At 38.4% G+C, this 26,264-nt stretch overlaps 1 protein-coding gene across 4 annotated transcripts in view; it reads right to left on the bottom strand.

The window, feature by feature from the left end:
• Positions 1-475: 475 nt before the first annotated feature.
• Bsg (immunoglobulin domain-containing protein Bsg) overlaps positions 476-26,264 on the bottom strand; it is a 35,407-nt gene continuing 9,618 nt past the window's right edge. For 2 of the 4 annotated variants that reach the window (XM_033380879.1, XM_033380880.1), the window contains exons 3-10: positions 10,868-11,119; positions 9,813-10,787; positions 6,881-6,995; positions 5,816-5,976; positions 5,634-5,741; positions 5,375-5,566; positions 4,788-4,920; positions 2,467-2,518 (exon numbers count right to left, since the gene is read on the bottom strand). In XM_033380879.1, coding sequence (XP_033236770.1) covers positions 2,482-2,518; positions 4,788-4,920; positions 5,375-5,566; positions 5,634-5,741; positions 5,816-5,976; positions 6,881-6,995; positions 9,813-10,787; positions 10,868-11,119 — 1,973 coding nt within the window. In that variant the 3' untranslated portion in view covers positions 2,467-2,481. The other 2 variants (XM_033380881.1, XM_033380882.1) reach the window with 2 other exon arrangements.

Below are 26,264 nucleotides of genomic sequence, written 5' to 3'. Positions count from 1 at the left end.
TACAAATCTCGTACTCACATCTTTTGTGTGTCGTTTAACATAATTTTCATTCATTTTATTAATTTCCCATCATTTTTCTTATATTTTGTTGTTTTTTGGTTTCTTTTTACTGAGAACACAGTTTACTATGTAAGTATTTAAAGCTTTGGTGGCGGCGAAAAATGATCTCAACAAAAAAAAGAAACAACCAATAAAAAAGAAAGTACACGAATTAAGGACATACAGAAACGTAAACTAATTTTAGAGTTTATATTATGTTTATATTATGTGTATATGTATATGTATGTTAGTTATGATTACGAGCTTAAGAGATGTGATTTGAAGACCGCTTTAGGTAATAGTTGTTTTCCCACATTTTCTTCCTTGTTTTTGTTTTTTTTTTACACACAATGAATGCTTCACATTATATTTAAAACAACCCAAATTAACAACAACAGAAATGAATTAACAGAGTTTTGATTTTGGTTTTTTGCTAGTTTTTTTAGTGTTTACCAAAAATGAGGCTAAGCAAATAGTACTGAACTTTACAAGTTTTGGCAGTACGCATCAGATTTTTCATCATCTTTCTTCTTATATTTGTTTTTGTTTTTTGTTTTGTTTCGTTTTTTGTTTTGTTTTGTTCTTCTAAAATTATGCAATATACAATGTTCTCGGTTCTTCATCCGTCGACTACTTCCGGTATTAATCCTTTAAAAATATACCCATAACGCGCTACTTAATTGTTTAAAAAGTTCATCCTCCATTTTGTTCATTATTTATATATGTATATTAACTAAGTTTAATAAACAAAGTTCTTTTTAACATCGTCTTCTCATTTAACAGTGTTCCTTTTTCTTCATCTTCCTTCTTCCTTTTCGCTGCTGCTGCTTCTGCTGCTGCGCTGCTGATCTTCCACTTGCCATTCTCCGCCATTTTGCGCCATCTTCTAGCTGTTATTGTTTCTGCATCGATCGCCACGTGGCCCAAGTAAAACCTAACCTCAAAATATAGCTACCTAAGAAATCATAGTCAGAGCAAATATCCTTGCTGGGATACTCAAAGAGAGAGAGAGATATAGAGACAGACAGATAGATAGAGAGAAGAGAGCCGTTGGTAGGTTTTCGCGTACAGTACAGAGACAGAAGAATTCCCTTATTTTGCTTTCCTTATTCTGCCATTTTTCCATTCAACTTTTGAGATTATGTACAATATTATTTCCTTTGTTCTTTTGCAGGATTGGGGAGAGAGTGACTGGGGAACAGGAGTGGACAGAAGTGGAGAGTGGAGTGAGGAGAGTGGAGATTGTGGGACCTTTGTCTTCTTTTAGGTTAGTTTCTACAGTCCCGCTATTATGGTATTCTTTTTTTAGTGTTCGTTTAACTGCTATCACTTTCCGTTTTTAATATTAATTTCAGTTTTTCTTTTTAGGTTTGTTTAATATTAATTGTTTGGTTTTTCATAGTTTAATAAAATACAATTTCACTAAACAAAAGTTTCTGCAGTTTCTGGGGACAGTAGAGGACGAGGGGACGGGGGGACAGGGAACAGGGAACGGGTGATAGTAGAGAGTGAAAGATGTCTGGGGTTTTCGGGTGTAGGCTCTTGTGACTGACTGTTATCCATATATGTATGTATGTTTGTAATGTAATGTATGTTCTTGAACCTTCATTTTGTTATATCATTTTTGCTAGTTTTATGTATTGTAATTTTATGTAATGCTCTGTTACTGGTTTATGCTCAATATTTAAATCATTTTTTAACTCTTTTTCTTTTTGTTTTTAATTTGTTTGGTATTATTCTGTATGCTGTTCTGTTTAGGATATTTAATCATAATTTCTCCTTTTCTTTTTCCTGCAATAGAAACAAATTGCAAAATCGATTGAATTAGTTTTACTTTGTGGTTGGTTTGTTGCTTGGGAATTGATTTAAAAAAAAAAGATTAAAGATTAAAAATTAGAAAGGAGAGAGTGGGAATTAGAGCGGCAATCAATCAATCAATCAATAAAAGATTCTATGCTTCAAAAAATCAATAATACTCCAAAATAATACAAATTTGTTACTAGTTAGTACAAACATTATTCTACAATTTTTTTGTTTTTGTTTTCTAGCTTGTTGCCGGTTGCAGTTGCAGTTGCTTTGTAGTTGTTTTTGTTGTTATTGTTGCTATTGCTATGGTTAATATTTATCATAACTATTATTATAAATTATTGTTGTGATTGTTGTTGTTGGAGTTGTTGTTGTTGTTGTTGATGTAGGTTGTTGTAGGTTGTTGTTCTTGATGTTAGTTACGACGCTGGGCACATTTTGGATCAGATTTTTGTTAGTCAAGGCGGGTTGAAGATGTAATTTGATCGCAATTTTTGGTTTTTGTTTTTTGTTTTTTTTTTGTTTCTGGTTTTTGATTGATTATTGGGGAGCGAGGATCTTTAAGGTTAGTTGTGATGATGATTTGCAGAGTACAGTCAACCAATTGATCGATCGAATGAAGCTGCAGGCTGTCTCCTATGTTAGCTTTTCTTTTAATTCAATTTTCGTTAAACTACGAGTAGAGAATGAATTTGAATCAACTACCCAAAGGAAATTTTCGGTTTATATTTATACGGATATTAATGGGAAAAATAAGAAAAGAATGGAGAAGACGTTTGATTAGCTTTCCATGATTATCGACTACGACGAATCACGCACACAGTGTCACCAAAAGCAATTCAAAAGCGAAAGAATAACCAATGCAAAGTGCAATTAAAAAAAAAAAAAATAGGGGAACACATAATCCAATCGTTAGAGGTACTCTCCCCACAGCAAGCAGTGCAAAAACTTTATACACCGAAGGATACAAAAAAGAAACAATCATTGGGGGTACTCTTCACACAGCAAGCATCTATGCAAAAAAAAAAGAGCTCCGAATCTAAGGGGAATGTCAAAATATACACACATAAATAAAAAATTAAAAATGCAGATTGTTTGGTTTTTGTTTTGTTTTATTTTTTAAATCTTTTTTTGTTTTTTTTTAATTTACAATTGTATTTTTTTCTGGTTTGTTTCTGGTTTTATATTTCAGTTGAAATCAATCTCAAAACGCACAAAATCATAATGAATAAGATAATAATAGTCGGTAAACAATAGCACAAGTGTTCAGATATACTAGATATACTCGTACAATATAGAATCGGAGTCATTCAAAAATTTATACACAGCGAGAAATCAACAAAAATCAGAGGCGACAACTAAAGAAGAAAAAATATAAACATACGAGTAAAGTGCGCAAAAACTAGGGGGTGTGTGGCGGTACTGGCGATACTGGGGGTACTCGGGCTTAGGGAAAATACTCTTATTTTTTTGTTTTGTTTTTGTTTTTGTACAAATAATTCTAATTATAATTCCAAATCAATGCAAAAGGCGTGGAGCTAAGTGTGTGCTTGTGTGCATTTGTGTGTGTGTGTGTGTTTACTGCCAAGAAATTAATAAGCTTATATAGTCATTTATAATATACATAAGTAACGATTAAATCTGGTTTCGTATCTCTCCAAATTTTGAAATTTGTGGTTTTTTCTTTCTTTTTAATGTATACAATTAAACAATAAGTACTTAAAAACAAAAGTTGATAACATTTTTGTTTGTATTCTTTTACACGATATAATAATCATTATATTATGGACTGGACTTTGATATAAAAAAGAAGAAAAGTTTTTTATGTGTGTTGTGTGTGTGTGTTTGTGTGTTTTCGGGCAACAGAAACAGGCACAGCGAAAAAACATATATACTTTAAAAACTATTTTGAATTAATTTGTATTTGATTGGAAGTAAGCAAAAAGAAAACTATAAGGCGGCGGCGATATATATGATGAATTATACGAGTAATTATATTATTTTAGAGCTAGAAAACTACATAGTTTTTGTTTGTCCATCTCTTGGGGTGTCTATGTGTGTGTGGGTGTGTGTGTTTCTTTGAGTTTATTGTGTTTGTGTTCTGTGTGGGTGTGTTTCCGTTTTCGTTTCGTGTGTGTGTTTGTCAGAGAGGTTATAGGGCGCATCAAAAAAATATATACTGCTGAGGCATATATCCCTTATCGCTTAGCACACATTGAAGAAATTAAAAAGATCTATCAGTTTAGGCTGTAGGCTTTGTGTTCACATTCCTCTTCTCTTCCTCTTTCTGTTTTTTTTTTCCATCGTATAATACAAAAAATTAGCAAAGATTATCCATATACATAATTCCATATCTAAACTTCATCCTTTGTTAACTTTCATTATTCTTCATTCACTTTTATCGGTGTTCCCCCTATGGTTTTGTTTTGTTTTGTTTCGTTTTGTTTTTATTATTTTTAGGGTAATTATTAAAAAATTGTTAACTAAGAAAATTTCACTAATTGTTGTAGCTGCTGCCGCCGTGTGTCCCGTGCCGTCCGTTTGTCTCTGTCTCCGTCTCCGTCTCAGTCTCCGTCCGTATGTTGCATGTATGTAAGTACGTTGCTTCTGTGTCTCCGTAATTCTGTGGTGTGGGTGTTGTTTTGTGTCTGTTCTGCATTGACTGCAGCTTCAACGTCTTTAATTTGCAGTATATAGTATATATCTAAAAAATTTCAACTTTTCTTTTTCCCTTTTCTGCTGCATTTTGTTGTGTTTGTGTTTAATAATATTTGGTGTTGGTTTTGTTTTGTTTTTGTTGTGGTGTTCGACAGTTGTTTCTTGTTGATGTTGTTTGCTTTCGCTTTCGCTTTTGCTGGTTGTTTTGTTTTTCTTGTTTTTGTGGTGGTGGTGGTGTTGGTTGTGGCTGTTGTATTGGCGGATTGGATATTTGGCAAACTTACTGTTCTTGGGGATCAGTATCACTCTCCTCCAGTTCGCTCTTGTTGCGTCGCTTCTCGTAGATGAGAATGATCAAGCAGAGAATAAGCACCTCAGCGCAGATGCCCAGGAAAGGCCACAAGGCGGCAAATTTGCCTGAAAAATTAACACCAAGAAATAAATAAAACAATATCAATTTTGGTCTTATTTATCGTCATGCACTGCCGTTGTCAGAAGATATCATTTGCCTAATGAATATTTTGCTTTTGAATTTATTTAAAATATATTTAAGTTAATTTTTTATTTAATACATTTTTTATTTGATATATTTTTTTTTAATTTATATACTTTTAATATGGTATATTTTTTGTATTATATATTTTTTATAGATTATATTTTTTATTTTATACATTTTTTATTTTACACATTGTTTTTTATTTTATATATTTTATTTCATATATTACATATATGTATATTTTTTTAATTAGTCTCTGTTTTATAAATCTAGCTATATCTTTCGTCATTGACCAAATCTGACAACGGATCATACAAGATTGTTGATGCCAAATAAGAAGTCCCAGCCCTTTGGCAATACGATATATCGACTTACCCTTAACACGCACAGTTGTAAAGTCGCTGGCAACAGTGCTGTTTCCGAAATCATTGGCCGCATTGCGTCCAATGCACTTGTACTCGCCTCTATCGTCCAGAGTAACGTTGTCCAGTGTCAGAATAGCATTCTCAATATTGTTGTCCGCTTTCAGTACAAAGCGATCTGTATTGTTTTTTAGCGTTACATTGCCTGAAACCAAAATGCACAATTAAGCTCTCCGTACAGATCTTTCGAGTACCAAATAATATAGGCTTACCAAAAGTCCATGACAATTGTGGTGCACTACCCACGACCGAGCAGGTAACTGACATTTTCTCGCCCTCCACAACGGCTGTATTTGAAGGCACTCGTACAACAACGCGAGCTGCGGATGGTGCAACGATTACTCGGTTAGTGTTTGTGTCTTATTTGCGGGCGATGCCGGATCGCTCTGCTTACCAATCACATTGATATCCCTGGACACCCCATTGATTTCACAACTGTAGAGGCCATCGTCGTACGCTTCCGCTCTGTCGATGATGAACTTCCTCTCGGCATTGATTAACTTAAAGCGACCCTTCAGCACATCCACGTTCATCACGTCGGTGTGGTTCTTTTTCCTACGCGGGGGAAATGATATCAGGGATTAGTTTAGTAATAGATAATACAATGGACGTACGGACAGTTCCCTTGGGCGAAAATGTATATAATTACCAATCTCCACCATTTCACTCTTGAGCGATATTCCCACTGGCACCATTTTTAGTGCTGAATCCCAAGAGAGCCTTTATTTTTATTTTTTGGTAAAGCTTGCCTCATTAAATCATTGTTAAATAGTTCTTGTTGAAAGCAAGAAAAAAACCTCATTTATTTAAATGAATTCTACAGCTATCGGATAGAACGCGAAAGAACCTTCTCGAGTGGGGAACTTAACTGAGAAACTGAGGTGCTGCTTGTTTTGCCAATTATTCAAAGACTAATTCCGCAGCGAGACGGCAGCGAGGCGGCAGTGGCGCACGCAAAGTTTTTGGCCCTGGCCCCCAGACAAGGGGTTCTGGAATGAACAAAAGTGTCATTACCATTACACCAGAGCCAGAGCCACAGCCAGAGCCAGAGACAGAGCCCCAAACCAGCAACCAGTCACCAGTCACAATCACAGACAGGAAGGCACTTTACAGTCACCACACCCCGAGGGCCTACACAGGCAGAATCTCAACCACCACTCAACCACACAGAGAACGGAGAACGGAACGTTGTTACCAGGTTATGTCAGTCAAGTCAAGTCAAGTCGGGGAGGCAGTCAGGCTAACAGGCTGGCAGTCAGCCCAGGAGAGTCGGTAAGTCAGTCAGGCCAACATAATTAAGCAAAAGTGCTTAGCTGTGCCGTATTAAAATGATTGCTCTTATAACTACTAACTATGTGGGGCACAGACATTCTCCATCCACCACAGGCCACTATCATCCCATCCCTTGGTTGGCATTTTTTTTTTTTTTTTTTGGTGGGGGGATATTTTGATGACTTACCATATAAGCGGGTCCGTTGAATCGGGCTTCACATTGCAGCTGAGCACCAGCGGCCCTCTAATATCATAAAATTTCATTTCATGCTCGACATTGTCATAATTTGGCACCAACGTATCTATGGTAGAAGGTCAGAAAATAGAACAAACATAAACGGCTCAAATTAGTTGGATATTTATAAGGCGGCGGCGTCGTCGTCGTAAAGATAAATGCATACTAAGGTTGTTTTTGTTTTTTTCGATACAAGAATAACGTTTACATAAAGAATTATATTTAATAATATATTTATTTTGTATGTATAAAATAGATATAGGAATAAATTGAGAACGAGCTTAGAGTATGAGAGGTGGAGCCATGGCTGTTTTATTTTTTTTTTTTGGGAGGTTGAGATACTTCTGAGGTTGGTTCTGAGAGATGAGAGCTTGAGGTTTTTGGTTTTTTTTTTGTTTACTAAATATATGCTTATGGAAATCATAAGGAATTAGCAACTAAATTCACAATTCACTAAGACTAAAAAAAAAAGAGAGAGAACGAGAGAGATGGCAAAATAAGTTTGGAAATAATATAAATATAAATTTGTAATTAAAACTAAAACTAAAACTAAGAAATCAAATGAAATAAAAGAGCATACAATTTTGGGTGTAAGTCGAATTTATTTGGTCCTCTGTTTAACATATGGTACGAGTATATGTATATATTTTTATTGATACTATTTTGAAACTTGGTCTGAAATCAAATTAATTTGATTTTACGCTGCAGATGAGATTCGAGAGATTACTTTATCGATTATTTACGCTTATGTTGATTAATTGATTGATAGGTTTTGGTGTTTTTTCATTTTTTTTTATGTATAATTTTAATTAATAGTTTTTTATTGGTAAAGTTAGCTGCAATGTAAAATAGTTGAGCAAAAGTTGATTGATTTATAAATGGATCGATATTCGATATACATGTTAAGCTATACAATGAGTTCGAGTCATCGGTCATCGACTTTTCGAGCGATAAATCGATATACAAGAGCGCGTAAGAAAAAGAAGCAACAAAACGCGTATGACATTTAGTTGAAATTCTACCAAGAAAGTGGGCAAAAGAAAAGAAAGATAAGAAAAAGGAAGAAGACTTAAAATTGATGAGAGATTTAAAGACTAATAAGAGAATTCTTGACGGTTTTCCAGCACTGGAAATTAGCAAATTACAAATTTTTTTCTGGAGTGAAAATGATCTAAAAAGCAGTTTCAAGTTTAAGACAGTGTATAATCTGAAAACCAGCAGAATAATCGGATAATTGTTTGGGAAATTCGCTGTTTTCAAAAGCAGTATGTTAGAAGGAAAAGCATCAGAGAGATAGATTGATTGATTAAAAAATAGACAATATAAGTACAACATTGAAAGCAGCTTATTGAAGTGAGTAGAGTTGGCTAATCTGAAAAAAGGTAACATCAATCAATCCTTCAAGTAAAGTTTCAAGCAAGTGTCATACAGCTCTAGACATCGCGTGTTTTTTGAATCTGTTGGTCGTTATCGGCGGAAAATCTTAGCCAACGGATGGATAACCTATAAGCTAGCCAAGGCCAATCACAAAACGTTGCCAATTGTAAAATGATGCGTCATTTCAAAGTGGGGCTGCCAATCAAATTGAAACCGAAATCGAAATCGACAACGGCAACGACAACGACGCTGGTGCACCTGCCAGCTGTGTGTGTGTGTTCAACCAAAGTAAACAACTAAAGCATAAGGACAAAGAGATATAGAAGGAAACGAAAGAAGGAAAACAAAAGTCAAATGAAATCTGGCCTCGGAGGTCGACGATTTTTGTACCCTTAAACATAGCAGCTACGTACAGATGCGAAATATATTATATAAGTCATTTAATTTATATATTTAGTGTATAATATGGCTGCTATGAGGATCAAACACATGATTGTCTTCTAAAACCAAAAAAGTATGTATAACTTACTTTTTTATATATAATTTATTTAGAACAGACAGACGGAACGCAAAACATGGCTAACCCTACGTTTCCAACATCTAGTTAAACAAAATCACTTGCCTAATCCTCTTTCCGAAGACAAAACACAAAGAGAGCGAGATAGATAGATATAGCTAGTCGGGCGACAGAAAATAAAGACGAAAAGAAGACGAAAAATTGGCAAAAACAAAAGGCAAAATATTGTTGAAAAAGGTTCAAGCAAACACACAGAAACTGAAGCTTAAACTTAAAGGTGTTACCATATGTATGTGTGGGTGTGGATGTTGTTTTGTGTGTGGGAGAGCCGGAGAGCAAACAGTATGTGAACCACAGAGAGAGAGAGAGGGAAAGAGATGTGGCGGGAGAACGAGAGCGGGCGAGTACGAGTACGAGCTAGCAGCTAGGCGAGCGATTAACAGATTAATAAAAACCAACAACACCGAATAATTAGACTAGCGGTTGATGGAATGGAGGGAGGAACTGTGAGATAGAACGTATGAGAGCGAGAGAGCGAGCGAGAATGGTTGTGGTCGAGATGGGGTGGGGTTTGGTTTAGTATGTAGAGGATGCGTAAGCTGATGGCCCAAGGTTTTCTTTTTTTCATATACATATATATATATAAGGTGGGTGAGGCTTTGCTCGATAGCGTGCCCTCACCTCATATATAAATACGCCTTGCATGTTAGCTGATGTCAATGCAGATTTTATAAGTGACAATTATATAGAGAGAGCGAGAGAGAGTGGGAGGAGAGAGAGAGACTTGAGGGAGGGAGAGGGAATGACGACGTTTTTGCAGCGGATGACGTACTATTTTACGATTTGCGAGCGAGAGCATTTTAAAAGCCAAATAACAAACGTACAACACCAACAAATGTGTGGACAAATTACAAGTTCAACTTTTAATAAGTATTAGTGTGTATGTGTGTGTGTCTGGTGTGTGTGTGTGTGTTTGTGTGTGTGGCTCACCCAATTTAGCAGACAAGACCGTCTTTGGCTGCTGCCTCATTTGACCACCACCCATCGATGCGATTGTTGTTGTTGTTGTTGGGGCTGCTGCTGCACCACCACCCCCCACCACTGGTGGCACAAAGTGCGGCGCATATGTCTGATATCTCTCGTTTTGAGCTGGAACTGGAACCGGAGCCGCTGGACTCTGTGCTGGATACGGCACCGGCGGCGGCAGCGGCAGCTGGAAGGCATTCAACGTGTGCTGCGCCTGCTGCTGCAGCTGCTGCTGGTGGTGCGAGTGATGGTGCGCCGTCGACAGGAGCGTGGACGAGGGGGGGGCACCCAAGCCGGCACTCGAATCGGTGGCCGTGGCAGTGACAATAGCTGTGATTGGCGGACGCTGGCGGTGATGCGGCAGCGTCTGATTGTACAGTATGGTGGGTGGCTCTGGCGGCGCCACAGTGTGCTCCATCATGTTGAGGCGCGGTGGCGGGAAGTCGGGCGGCGTGGCCGAGTACACACGATGAATGCCACCGCCCAGGCCATGGACACCCGTCGCCGTCGAGGATGGATGCCAGGGCAGTGTGGTCAGATCGTTGTACCGGCTGGTGGGTGGTGGCATTGGGACATACGGCCCCGCAGTCAGATCCCCCCTGCTGGCATTCCCATAGAACGGATGCGCCTTGTGCTGCTTGTGCTGGTGCTGATGCTGCTCCGGCTGCTGCTGATGATGCGGTGGCGTCACTCCCACTCCCACTCCCGTTTGCTGCTGCTCCAGCCACGTCCGTGTGAAGATGTCATCCGCCGAATTGGGCGTCAGTTCGTCAATGGTCTGGTAACCAGACTCTGTGGCTTCGCCGCCGCCCGGCGATGCTGCACCCCTCACGTGCAGCATGTGGTAGCTGCCGTGCCGATGGTTGCACTGGTATCGTCCCTCGTGCACCTTCAGGGCATGCCGCACGCTCAGATGCGCCTCGATCTTGTGCTTCTCACCTTCAAGTCGGTCGAAGAAAGTTCAGGTCAGATCGGTCCAGACTTCCCTTCCGCCCCCCCGCATGGGAGGAGATACTCACCCTCGATGGCGCTCTCCGCCAAAGTGTAGGCATGCTCGTCCCGTCCATGCCGCAGATTGTGACGCGTTATGGGCTCCCCGTTCTTGAGCCAATGGATCTTCTCCGTGATCGGTATGATGCAGGTTATCGAGAAGGGCTCGCCCAGATTCACATTCGAATCGCCGTAGTAGATGGCTGGCGTCACCTCAAACAACTCTGTGGAGGAGGCGGAGGCTCCGCCCTCATCGCTGGTCTCCGCCAGGAGGTCATTGGCTACTCCCATGGGGGAAAACAATCAGCAGCAGCAGCATTTTGGAGGGGGGTTTACACAGAGATCAGTGACAAGATCGATTACAAGTAGTATTCGAATCGATTCGATTTGAACTTAGAAAACCATAAGCGAAAATCGAAACAAAAGTCGAAACCCAAAAGAAATCTAGAATGTAATTTAATTTATAAACTAATCTAATCAGATAGTAGCTGTGTGCCAACGATTAATGGTGGGGTGGGCTTACATTTAGGTGGTTTTGCTTTTGGTTTGTTTCGGTTTTTTTTTTCTTTTATGGTTGGATTTAATTGCTGGTTGATCCTGTAGTTTCGAGCGATTATTTGATTTCAGCGCCAAGTTGCAAAATATATATATATATTTGATCGAAATTCTTATGCTGGGGGTAGGGCGGGGGGCTAATAAAACACACTTACATACTAGATGTACGTATGAACATATTTTCATAGGAAAAAACACACACAATCCGAACGAAAAAACAAATAAATAAATACAACTTAAATAGAATTATAACCGAGAAGATTTGTTTAGGTAAATGCTGGAAATTAACATTAATTTATGTATCGATAAATGGGCATTGGCTGGGGCTACACTCTGAGTGATTTACCGTAACTTAATCGATAGTTTTTGGTGGTGGAAAGATTGAGACAGAGAAAGATATAATGGTTGTGTGCAGAGAAAGAGAGTGAAGTTGTAGAAATAGAGATAAAGATCAAGAGAGTCACATTTGCTTTTCTTCGAGAATAAATCTGTATCTATAATCGTTATGTGTTGAGAAACAGATTTATAGTGTGGGAAAGTTGTGTCCACAAATTCTGGGAATTCTACTGAAACATTTGGCGTATGAGTATAGAGATAGAAGATGAAAATGGGGTTTACTATTTGATACTTTGATAAACTTCCAATATTAATAAAAACTTAACAACACTACTGTTTCTTTTGGGCGCTGCGAACAAGTATACCCAAGTTCAGCCCCAAGAAACCCAAAACAAATACATTGTTAGGGCATGACACAGGCAATTGATGGATAATCCAAAAGATAATTGAACTAACCCCAAGTAACAGAATTTCTTCCTCTTTGAAAATGTATATTTTATAGCCATTAAATAGTAAGTTAATTAGTCTGAAAATGAATAAATTTCAAGAATTTGTTTTTTTGCTGAATTCTTTAATGGGTTCTTCCGCAAAGTACTTTAAATCATAATTTTTTCAAGGTCTAACCGCTTCAGCTCTTGGATTTTCCCGTAAAAATAAGTTCAGGTCACACGCTGTTACGGTAGTATTTTTTCAATTTCAGCTTTTGATCAAACGTTGTTCTACATTGATAACCGTAACGATGACGTCAATGGCTGTCTGGTAGCAACTGCATCATCGTTTGGCCAGGCCAAAAGAAACCCCCTCAACAATGACGTCAATGATGGGACCGGTTTGAACTGCATAATCCCGCCCGTTACCACCCCCAAAGACCTGGCCATGATGCAAACCTTGGGCCATTAACTTGTTGGATTTTGCTGGCAACACAAGCCCGACAGCAGAGTTGTTATCGTCGAGTGTGTGTGTCTGTATGTGGGGGGATGATAACACAATCCCGAAATGGCCCATAAATATTTGTGTAATTGTTGTATGTAAGAGTATGTTTTGTTAGCGGATGTTTTACAAAACGCGCGAAAGAATAAACACACAATCTTATCAGCTGATTAAACGAGTCATCCAAACGGACAATTTCTTTATCCTTATCGCGCCGACATGTCAACGCACGTTTCTCCTTTCCCCCCGCCGTACACCGTTCGGGCACACACGTCACACACACATCCGTCAGTCAGTCAGTCAGTCCGTCAGTCAGTCAGCCTGTTACCCTGTACATACATACACTCGTACTGCACATAACTGTAGTTCAATTACGAGTGTGTTTACGTCTCTTTTCGCCATCTGCTGACATTTTCTCCTCCCTTTTTTCTTCCTGCCTGCACGGCTGCCTGGCTACACGCCTTTTGTTCTGTCTGTGGAAAAATTAAGCGCAAAGAAATGTAGATTTTTCCGCACTCACAAACACACACAAAGACACACACAGACACATCTGCAGAACACCAACAATTTATTGTGGAAAGGCTAGCCCTTGGGGTTCGAAGTAATTGATACCCTGTACAGATCCAATAATCCAAGATTGAACCCACATGAATTCAGATTCAAACCAGGGATCGTATGGATTATAATTTCTAAACAATTTTAGGCTAGAAAATTCTCTTTCCACGCAACATTTTTCCTATTTGACATACCCTAGGATAGATTTTGTTCTTATGGATTGCCAATTTCATCTCGGGCTTATCGTTGCCATCCGAATCTTCGTCTGCAGAGCGAAACCCTCTCCTCGAGGGTACACCATGAATGTTACATGCACGAGTCGCGGTACCGCACTTACCCCGCCAAGTGTAAGCCCCCCTCTCCGCACCCATCGCATTTAGCCACCCAATGCTCGCCGAAAATGCTTTTGTCACTTTGGACAGCACTCACAGAGAGAGAGAGAGAGTAAAAGAGAGAAGCAGAAGACAGTGTACAGGAGAAAAATGCCAGCACAGGGAAGCATATTGCACACGGCAGACGGGCGGGCAGCGGGGGACACAGCTAAGAAATATTACAAATTTATACAACACTGTCACGCACACACACACACACACACACAAGCACGTACAGGTAGGTGCCAGGGCTTCCGACAGGGCCCAAACTGTAACTGTCTCTTTAAGCTTTCACATTCCAAAAGATGAAATGTGCTATTACCTAAAAGATGCAATCATACGATGTACATATGTACACTTGTATTTACACGTAGTACAGTGGGACTTGTCTGTCTCAAACACACCAAAGATTGAGGTTATGAAGAAACTTTTTAATATTAAATTATTCCAATTAAAATATCAGTATGATATTAAATTTACTCATACATTTAGTTTAAATCATGACATTTTTAGGTGAACATTTTAACATTCCTTTTTTTTAGATTTAATTTCAGTATTTAATTTATATTTTTTTACTTTTTTATTTTCTTATGTATTTATTTAAATTTATTTATTTTGTAAATTGATTAATTTTCTAAATTTATCTATTTTTAAAATTAATATTTTTATTATTTAATATATTTTTTTAATTTATAAATTTCTGTAATTTATTTACTTTTTTAAGAAAGTTACTCACTTACGTGAGTGAGTAAATTAAAGATGGTTCGTCGAGAGTTACGAACCGAAGAAAATACTTACAAAAAAAAAACCAAATACTACAGCATTTACATGGGCTATGTCCAGCCCTGGGGAATAAATAAACACACCTTAGAATTTCCTTTCCTCCTTTTTCGCTTGTGCTTCACCTCTCTTTCTCTCTACCTCTCTACTTTTTACAGATTCTTTCGGCCAAGAGAGGCAAACCCTAAACGTTTAACCGCCATGCATGTTGTTGCTGTGCTTTTTCAGGCGTTGTTGTAGGACTGACAAGAAATTTATGGTTTATTGCTTGTTCATCTAACATAGTTTTTGTCGCATTCCTTGTGCCAAATAGAAAGACGAACAAAACGAATGAATGCGGGGCGCGCCAGAGAACACAAGAGACAGAGTCCACACACACACACACACACACAGAGACTGTGGCGAGAGAGAAAGCACCGTCAAAAAGCGCAAAAACTAAAACTTTATTTAATCAAATTTATGGGACTGCCTGTAGTCTATAAACCTCTGGCGCTCTACATCATCCCCATAGATTGTGACATATTGTTATAGGTATTTGTCTCTGTCTCTGTCTCCGTCTCTGCCTGTGCCCGCCGTTCCGTTCCGTTCCGTTCCTTCATGTGCGTACAAATTAGCAGGCCCACAATCGAACATGCATGTGCATGTCTTTCTTCGAAAGTGTGTAAGAATGTCTGAAACAAATATTGCATTTGTACATCTTTCTGCATAGACCCGCTTGTACGCTGGGTTGAGTAGAAGGTTGATCAGGATCATAAGAAAAGTCTTTTATATTTCTAACCAAAAAATATGTTTTAATTTTCCTCTATTTCGCAAAAGATGTAGATACGGGCACGTTCCGGCTTTCCTTCTTGATGCCTCACATTAATGCTCGACACGCACAAGCGAATGCTACAAAAGAGAATGCCCGAGCATGGCAAAAACAACAGACATGTCGTGTCGTGTGTCGCTGGACAGCGCTCCATTAAGGTTATGGCGATACATGCACATTTTTTGTAGGTACGCAGGTATCCCCTAGTCGTAAGTCTTTTATTTTCCACCAATCATGCATCGGGTTTTTATTGGTTTTTAATGAACTCATTTTAGTGGGGCTGTGCTCTGGCGAAAAACAGGGCAATACAAAGTCGAACAAATGGCCGCCCTGTATATCTGTATCTTTTGTTGTAATACTTTGTGTTTGGATTTGCTTAGAATCGCTGTGGCTGTCTGCTGTTGCTCTCTGCTGTTGCTCTTATGGCCAAAAGCAATTAAATTAAAATTTACACACAGAATTTGCAAAAAGCCGCGAAAAAGAATGCCAAAGTGCGCGAATTACACTGCACAACACAAAAGCCGCAAGGGGCTGCAAAACAGGCTAAATATAAAAAAAAAAAAATTAAATTAAAAATTAATTAACACCAGGCCATAACTGTTGCGGGTACCTGTGTGTGTGTGTGTGTGTGTGTGTGTGTATATTGGTATTATTAAGTTAAGCTTTCCCAGCAACAGCATGGACAGGGAAAACTCTTTGGGAAGCCCCGGGCGAAACATTTTTCAAACTTTATAGGAATCAGATTTCGAAAGTTTCCTCCGAAAGTTTTGCCCCCTATTAGTAATGGATAATTATGAGAAGGGGAAATGGGTGGCTTTAAGAGTCGCAACAAAAACTGCCAAATGAAATATTTCGATATATTTCCCATTAATAGTAGATCCCCTTAGCGTTCCAAAACTGTTGTTCTTCAGGGAAAAAAACCCCCAGAGGGGGTCGTATACTTGATTTTTTGTTCACTCTCAAAAGTGGGCTACAAATACGCTGAATAACCCTTAATTTTGTTTACTTCGTTTTCTTGGTTTTCATGCTGATCATACTACATTTATTCACACCATTAATCGCCATCATTTTAATGGAAGAATTACAAAGGAAAGAGTTGAGAGTCATTGAAAAACTGCGATAGATATGTTACTTGTATTTCATGATATCTTATCAATAAATAATGGATTTTCATGCTGATATTTGAAGAATGAAAAGGAAATTATGCTCCTCCACAAAACAGGGCAAAATCTTTATGATATTTAAAACAAAACGTTTTATAAAACCCTCTCTATTTGGTAAAGTTCAGATCTCCCTTTAAATACATAGTTTCTTTTTTTTATTCATTTATTTCTTTGATTTTTTTATAAATTAATAAATTAATTAAAAATAATATCAATCAAATATCAAACAATCTCCTACCATTTAAAACAATTTATTTTTTTCAACTAATTGAATAATTGTGGGATTTTCGCAATAGCATTTTCCAATTTACCCTTTATTTACCCAACCCGTACAGTACAGACCCCATAAAGAATTGTCTAATTACATAATACACAGTTTGTTGGGAAATGTTCAAGATGTGTGTTGTTCCTGCACTTCTCAAGTGACTGACTGATTGATTCAATTGGAAGGCAACAAACGATCGACAGACCGGATCGCAATGGAAATGTATCGATCGGAATCGATGGGTCAGTGAACGCCAAGGCAAACGCACGAAACAACAACAGAAGGGAAAAACAAAGAGAGTTCATTAAATAAATTGCATGCGAAAAGGCAATTAGATGCAAAGAAGCGCTAAACTTGACAAACAACCCAAGCGCACATACACACACACAGCTATAGATACATTAACACATACAGATACAGATATATCTGTATATACCTTTGCACACAGGGAACAAAGCAAAGTTGATACGAATAAGGGGCGAGAGGGGGCTGCTGCTTTGTAGGGTGGTGTGGGGCGACGACGGTGTGTCACATTTTTAAAAAGCGCCAACTAACCATTATTGTGATTATCATTATCATCCTTATCATAATCAGACCCGAGATTTATAAATAAATATTTAAATACGCAGCCGAGTTACGCGACGAAAAGCAAACACAACAAAGGCGGTGGCAGTGGGGGAGCCGCGGGGGGGCAGGGCAGGGCAAAGCAGATTGCTAGAGCGGAAGGAGAGACGTCAGCGAGATGGCATCGAGTCATGTGTCTCGCGTGTGTCTGTGCTTTTGTACGAGTATATGTATACCCTTGGCCGGAGGAGGTATTACGATTTTGAACAGTTGTTGGCATAGAGATTGCATCTCCATACAACACCACATAAATATGTATGTAGGTATATTCTTGATCAAAGAGTCTATATATTCATAAATGTCTGAGCCGTTGGGAACTAGTTTTTTGTTTAAAAATACTTTGCCTAGATTATATGTATATATTTTTTCAATTTAACTGATTAATGTTTTTATTTAATGAATGAATTTAAAGTTTTTATTTATAGTTTTTTGTAAAGTTTTTTTATTTTTTTGTTTTTATTTATTTTATTATTTTCGTTTAAAAATTAATATTTATTTTAATATATATTTTTTTTGTTTTCCATTTTTAAAATTTATTTTTAATCTTATTATTATAGTGTTTTATTCTTTAATTTTAATTTGCTATATTTTCCTAATTTTCATATTTTTGTCGATTTTTCTATTTTTAGTAATATTTTATTTTTCTATTTTTTTTTAGTTTTTTTTACAACTAAAATAATTAATTTTTCTTTTCTGCAAAGGGTATCAAAATATTCGGCTCCCTAAGTTTCGTATTTTTGGCCATGTCTGGTCTGGTCTATGCGTGCGTGTGCGGCGGGGGTCTGTATGGGTATGGGTTGCTGTAAATTAAAATACAAAAATTGTTTCGTCTATTTTAAAATTAGCAAAAGCCAGCCAAAATGAATATGAAAATGACGAGGCGCGCTCTGGTCTGGCCCGAACTACCCGTGCGATAATAGTAGTGCACACATGTGTGTGTGTGTGTGTACTCGACAGCATCCCCATGCCCCCCACTACTAAGCACTACCATATCTCTGACAAAGTTGTGCAGTTTAACCTCAAAACAAACAAACATGTCCGCCGCCACCGCCACTGCCGCTGCCACTGCCGCTGCCGCTGTACAGGAAGAAGATGTGTGGCAGCAGAACGGAAAGCAGCGGAAGGAAGAAACAAGCAGGCAATAGCAACAACAACAGTTACCGTAAACTTTTACAGCAAATAAATTGGTGGCAGGGATGCCGCCGCAGCTACTATCGATAGTTAATGATTCATCGAAACGTGACAGCAGCTTAGCCTGGAATACCCTTAATGGCCGGAAACAAGACAGATGGATAATACATGGGATTAAATAGTTGGCATACGAGGCAGCCAGGAACTTGAAAAATGGATTTTGTACTTTGCATTCTCCGCTCTCCGCTCTCTGTTCTCCGTTCTACTGTTCCATTCATTTATCTTTTTCTTTTTGTTTGTTTGTTGCTGTGGGATTGTCTGCGTAGAGCACACATGGGTGTCTTGTATGCGTGGCAGGAAGAGTACCAAAGGTCCTTCCATTTTTGGGTAAAAATGACTCAGAGGCACTATAGAAGGCTTAATTTTATTTTTAATTTAATTATTTTATTTTTAACCCATTTTTTTGCTTGCTGTTTCTTTTTTTTGTATTTAATTTATTTTTTAACAATTTTTTTACTTACTTTTTTTTTGTATTTAATTTATTTTTGACTATCTTTTGTATTTTTATACCCGATACTCAAAATGAGTATTGGGGTATATTAGATTTGTGGTGAAAGTAGATGTGTGTAACGTCCAGAAGGAATCGTTTCCGACCCCATAAAGTATATTTATTCTTGATCAGCATCAATAGCCGAGTCGATTGAGCCATGTCTGTCTGTCCGTCTGTCCGTCCGTCCGTCTGTCCGTCTGTCCGTCCGTCCGTCTGTCCGTCTGTCCGTCCCCTTCAGCGCCTAATGCTCAAAGACTATAAGAGCTAGAGCAACAATGTTTTGGATCCAGACTTCTGTGATATGTCACTGCTCCAAAAATATTTCAAGACTTTGCCCCGCCCACTTCCGCCCCCACAAAGGGCGAAAATCTGTGGCATCCACAATTTTGACGATACGAGAAAACTAAAAACGCAGAATCGTAGAGAATTACCATATCTTTTAGACTGCAGAATCTGAACTGGATCGTATTATTATTATAGCCAGCATCAAGAAAACAATTTCACTCTTTCTCGCTCTGTCTCACTCTAACACACAGGTTTCATGGTCGGTTTTGCCAATTCCAAAATATGAGTTCAAGGATCTCAGAACCCATAAGAGCTAGAGCAACCAAATTTGGTATCCACACTCCTGTGATATCGGACCTTGACCGTTTCGTGTCCAAATTTCTCCACACCCCCTTCCGCCCCCGCAAAGGACGAAAATCTGGGGCAACCACAAATCTCAGAGACTATTAAGGCTAGAGTAACCAAATTTCGTACACACACTCCTTTAAGATGTCACTATAAAACGTATATCTCAGAATTTCGCCCCACCCCCATCCGCCCCCACAAAGGACGAAAATCTGTGCCATCCACAATATTGCAGATTTGAGAAAACTAAAAACGCAGAATCATAGAGAATGACCATATCTATCCGGTTGCTGAATTTGGATCAGATCAGGTCATTTTTATAGCCAAAAGGAACAAACCAATTTTCACTGGCTATGCAGCGCCCGACGTCACGCTCAGACTGATTTTTTGTCTCTCTCGCACACACTCTTTGTCGTGTCGCTTAATATGAGCGCCATCTGCCGGAGGAGAGCCATACTGACTTAGTATCGGGTATAACTGTAGAGTTGCGGTGTCCGTAGCAACTCACAACGTTCCCCCTCGTTTATATTTTTATTTCTGTATATTTTATTTATACACTTTTTTTTGTATCTCTGAATTTTAATTATTTTGAATCCCTGTTTTTTAAATAGTTTTGTTTTATTACTATAATTTGTTTCTTTTTCTTTATTTAATTTTTATTTTTTGTTGTTTTTTTATTTTTTTTTTCTCTTATTTATTATTTTATTCTTATTTATTTATTTCTTTTTCTCGTATTTATTTATTTATTTCTTTTTCTCTTATTTATTTATTTATTTCTTTTTCTCTTGTTTTTTTTTTTATTTATTTCTGTCTTTTACGTTTGTACGATTTGGCAATATATTTTGTTATATGTGTAATACTAACTACAGCTGGCTGCTTCTCCAGCCTATGAGATTTCTTAAACGATTCAAGTATTCTTTAGCCGTCTTAATTGCTGCGTTCTTTTCGTTGAATTTCGGACCAAATCAATGCACATTTGAAGTACTTAAAGCAAACAACAAACATTAACAAAACACTTGTTTAACGTTTTCAAGTACCATGTAGAAATAACAGAATAGGAATAGGAATACGAATACTTGTAGTACTATTTGTCTATGCCCGCCTGCCTTTCGCCTTGTGTCGGTACATAAATATTTTATTTGCTTGCAGTTGTTGTGTCTAATTAAACGAAATAAACATGGTCTAAATTTAATTTCAGCCTCTCTAGTGGTCGGTTTCTAATGGCCATGGAAACGAAACAAACGAGAAAAGGCAAAAACGAACCCGGAACGGGTAACACACTGAAACACAATCAATGGAACAGAATAGAACATCGGGTTTCTTTTTTTTTGTATATACTAGGCACGGTTACAGTGGTTGCTACAATCCAGAAGTTCTCATTCTTCGAGTTGGTTAAATAAAATTAAGTATTTAAGTCTATAAACTATAGTTGTTTTCCATTGAGAGTCAATCCCGAGATTTATTTTTCGCCAAAGCAAAAGATACAAAAAAAAAATACATGTCATGTGCCTGACACACACCACCGCTGCTGTACAACGTTTATGCGTCTCCGAGTGAAGGATAACTGCTACTCCCATGCCACCCGTATTATGTGTCTCAAGGAGACATGTCCTCCAGAGAGCTAATTGGGGATTTGTGTTAGGAAGTGAGCGAGACAGCATGCAGAGCTGTTGCATTTCAAGTGAGTGGCAAAATGCCCCTCAAGCGGTTACCTTGAATGACGCTCGTACAAAGGAATGGAATGAATCAGGCTGTTAAGCGGATCGTAAATTTACAATGCTCCAACCAATACAACAGCTTTCAAGTAGATGAGAGCACGACCAAGAGAGTTTAACGTTCAACGATGAAAAACAGTTCAACCTTTTTCCAATCAAGAACGAGTATAAAAAGCTAGCCACAGATAAATGTTAAATGTTTAAACTGCTTTCAAGAATGAACACAGAGAGTGATAAAAACTCAAAGAACTCGCAAAAACAAGCGAATTTCATTGAGGAATAAGGAATAAAGAATTTCTGTGTATTCCCTCTTTTCGAGCGACCACTGTATTGTCTACAGTTTATCAGCCGCTGTTTGCTTGACCGATCATTGTTCTGTGTACGTCAGAGAAGCCATCAGAATTGATCAATAAATTTGTGGGGTTGTGTCAGCGTTTTCGTTGAATATTTCTCCATTTATGTGGCTGTGCCTTGCTTTCATTTCTGCCCCCCCTTCTGTGGGATGGATCCCCCATTCGCCGCCCTCTGTCCGCGCCATTTATGTCAATTATTATTGGCTTTGGCACAATTGGAAACGAAACGCAAATTGATGCAAAGAAAAAGGAAAACTCGTGCGTGCCTGTGTCTGTTGCCAATTTATTTATTTATGTATTTATTGTGCTTGTAAAAAAATACACATTTTTACAGTAAATGCTACCCATGTGGCCGCTCGCCGCCATTTAATTGATAATTGATTAGTGCTCAATTGTTTTCGAAAATTAACGCATTTCGCTTGCAGCGGTTCTCCACATTGAGTCATCACTGTGCTTGCACACTGTATCTGTACTTTTGAACTTTGAAACCAAAGAGCAATTATTTAATTGTTGTTCGGAGCCCACAGAACAAACCGAATCGAAGGCAAACAAAAAGCAAAGCGATAAGGCAGCCCCGTCCAGGCCCTTGACTTATCAATAATGCTGTTTATTTGCACAATAATTCCGATATTAAATCGTAAAACAAAGGCAGGTACAAAGAACGCGCACAAAGAAAGCAATATAAGAATAAAAGAAAATAATGATATTACAATATATCAAAGAAAGAAAACTGAATGAAAGGTATTTAAAAGAATAATTAAATAAAGAAAAACTATAAGAATATTATAAATATTGAATGAAAACGTTCAAAAAAGTTGTTTCATGATAATAGGGACATTAGAGATAATCAGTGGAAGATCTTCATAATTTAAACACTACCCTATGCCCAAAATGGTCTCTGACCTCCAGTGCAGTGGGGGGTGAAATTGATTCGTGTTCCATGGATGCAAATTACGGAGTTCAAGTCTGCCCAGGAGTTCGCATTCATCGTATCGCACCTGCATTTCCTTTGTCCGTAAATTTTCCTCAATTTTGCGTCCTCTTTGCGGTCACAATTGAAAAATTCCCAGACAGACAGCCAGTCAGTCAGAATGAAAATATTTTGAGCCAAAACGAACCAAGAAATGGAAAACGGAGGGAAAATTCCGGGGTCTCTGGTCTGGCCAGGGGCCGCGGGCCGCATGGGGTCTGGTCTGGTCTGCTGATTGATTGGGCCAGGCCAGCAAAGGGTTGGACAGAGGTGCGCAGTGGGGCGGTGGGGATGGGGGGTAGGGGGGAGGGACAAGCACACAGGCTGGCATTTTCTTGGTGACGTTGGCGACTTTTTTTTGGCATGGCTTTTTGTTGCTGCCGTTTGCTGTCGATGAAAAGCCAAACACACAACAAAAACTGTGGGAGTGCTTTTTTCTGGCAGACAGTCAGACATAAAAAAAAATACAAATATATACAGATACTTATAAATGCCATTGACTGCACAGTGGGCCACAGGCAGATCTGTCCAAGTGCAAAACGCAATAAAAAATACATATAAAAAAAAAAAGCAAAGCTAAAGATCAGTAGACAGATATATCCCCTGGCTATACCTTGGATACCTCATTTTGGATGTTCCAAAATAGTAATACCCCCTGCTAAGGGTACAAAAGATAAAACCTGACATTTCAAACTCGTAGGTGACACACACAGACAGAGAGAGGGAGGGAGAGAGAGAGAGAGACAGTGAGAGATGAAGCCCAAGACAAGTGCCGATAGGACAAGAGAGTGTCCGCAATGAAGCGCTCTCTTCTTTGTCCGCCAAGAAAAGAGTGCGAGTGTGTCCGCAAAGAAGAGAGTGCGAGAGAGTGTGTCCGCCAAGAAAAGAGTGCGAGAGAGTGTGACAATAAGAGCAATGAAAATACATACACACATATGTCTATATATGTATGTACGAGTGTGTATATTTGTATTGTTCTTTAAACAAAAAAAAAAACAACACCAGCACATTTATTTATATTTATTTTTAAATTTAATGCTCTTGCAGTATAACAAAGGCAGAGCAAATATTCAAAAGAACCTATAAACAGACAACCGTACAGATCTACTCGCATGTACATACATACATATCTTTATGAAAAGGTCTTTAGAATGTGTGAACTCTCTCGATGGTGGCTTTTATCAGGTGCTCGCTAATAAAAGAGCAATGCTAGAGCACAGCCAGAGGTGGAGAGGGGATGCTGGGATGCGGAGATGCGGGGGGATATATTCTAGTAGATAAAAGCGTTAAAATACGACTTTGTTTTTGCTTTGAAATGCGGTACGGTACCATCTTTTTCTTTGTATTCTTCTTGCTTTTGCTGTCTTCTTGCTGTCTCCTTCCTGCTGGTCCTTTCCCACTCCCACTCATTCCGATTACAGTAAATTAGCATGGAAGGGAATGGGAATGGGAATGGGCACGGGAATGGAAATGCAACGGCAGTAAAAGGCGCACAAACGCATATGCACAGACTTGTTACAGTGGCGGGCAATAGAATAGGACTTACAAAGCTCTATAATATATACAAATACAAAAATTACAGACACAAATTGTCTAAACTCAAAACTTGACCCAGACCAAATATAGCCGCAAATAATTGCCTTTAATCTACACTGCACATGTTTAATGTTTAACACTGTTGTGTTTAATGGCTATTTTATGAGTCTACCATAGACTTTAGTGCCGTTTGGTGATTAAAACAGTCTGTAGGTCACATTTTAGTGCATTTTTGAATTGGGCATTTGCAATTCGAACTCAATGAATGGCAAAACCAGTTTTGCTTAACGAATTGTGTACAGATTTATGTCCAAGCACACACACACACAAAATATATCTATAAATCAAAACGAAAGATTGGAATATTAAAACGAAAATTCCTAATAAACCAGAATGATTTTGAGTGAAAATAAATCTTGGCCTGAAACGTGTTTAATCCCTAAAATTCACAAATTTGTTGACGCAGTAAAATTCAACTTTTATGAAGAAATTTTCAGCCTAGGATCATTTATTTAATATTACTGGACCAATAGGGAATGATTATAATCGATAATTATCAGAGTTATAAATATACTATATTATAATATATAAAAAAAAAAGAAAGGACGCTAGCCCATTTTCTAGCCCTATATCACTGTTAAATTTTGTAATACATATAAAACTAAAACATAAATATATACATAAATGCTAACATTTTGACCCCAGGTGTTTGGCCCTGTTTAAAAACAACCATTATCTGGTACGTACCGGAAACACAAGGCAACCTCTATATTGAAGAAGAACAAGAATAACCAGAGAAGAGAAGTGGAGGAGAGGAGAGGAGGATAACAGTACAAAATGTGCCGCAGGCATTAAAAGGGCGATGGCGAGAGCGAGAGAGAGAGAGAGACAAAAAAGACAAGAGAGTTGTGCTGCTGCTGGTGCTTCTGCTGGTGCTGCTGCAATCGCAATGGCCCCAGACAATGTGCAATCAGGACGGGAGAGGACGAAGGGGAAGGAAGCCAATGCCGCGGCCCCTCCCCGCTCCGCCCACGCTACAGAAAAATGAAAACTGGCAGCAGCGGCAGCAGCCTTTCTTTCATTCAATATGACGACGCCTTTCTCTCTGTCCATCCTCCGTTCCCCCCTCGCAGGAATACAATCCAACCTGAACGTTGCCCCAACACACCCCACACCTCCCCAAAACAGAGAACTCAAGCGCCAACGCCATGCAACGTCGACATTGAAAGGGAAATTACATTTCATGTTTATTGTCTTAATAAAAATAATGTTTTCTCGCAAAAGAGAGACAGAGAGAGAGGCGGCACAGAAAAGACGCCGCAAAACAAGAAAGCGGCTCCCCCCTCCACCCCACATCTCTCCCCGGTACAAATCATCTCTCAGTTTCAATGCAAAATGCAGATAGATATTCCCAAAGACAATCTCTTGCATAGTCGTAATGTATTTTTGTTGCCAAATGCAATAGCAACAACAACAACAACAAGTCATTGAAAAATCTCTGATCTCTCCAAACAAAAACAACTTTGAATTATGGTTTAGCATCCAGCAGTTCAAGGAGTTAAAACGTAATCCTCTCGAGATTCAGATACACTTAGAGAAGGTGCTTGGCGGGGGTTTAATGGTTGTGATTTATTGCATCGCCAGTAAATGTCCGTCACAAGATATGGAACAGTTGAACAGAATGGAAATTGTTATTTCTCCTCAAGTGCAGAATTTATGGAAGGTTTTTTCCACTGTGTAATATAGGAATGAGATCAAGGATTCTACAATTCTTTGTTAAAAGAGGAAAAACGTCTTGTGGCAGGCAAGATTTTGCTCTTCGTAATCTTCTAACATACCACAGATAGTACATAATAGCACAGGGGTTCATAATATATATTGCCTATGACCCATCCCCTTGATATCTCTTAAAATTAAAACCTGATTTTAAAAAACCATTGAAATTATTGCTTTTAATATTAAACAATTAGGGGGCATTCTTTTTACTATTCTAATCTTGTGATGTATCATCTCTTTATCGGTTTCAGATTCACCTTCACTATCTGACGGTTCCCAAAACAGATGTCTTCTTCTCTATCTTCTATCTTTTGATTGAATGCACCGAACTGGTAGTGAATTCCGGCACCTCACCCACGCACCCGGTATTCTATTCTT

The sequence above is a fragment of the Drosophila pseudoobscura genome, chromosome 4 (genome assembly GCF_009870125.1).
Source record: "Drosophila pseudoobscura strain MV-25-SWS-2005 chromosome 4, UCI_Dpse_MV25, whole genome shotgun sequence".
In the NCBI taxonomy this organism is placed as follows: Eukaryota; Metazoa; Arthropoda; class Insecta; order Diptera; family Drosophilidae; genus Drosophila; species Drosophila pseudoobscura.
Note: the sequence above shows the minus strand (reverse complement) of the source record. Positions and strands in the feature narration are given on the sequence as shown.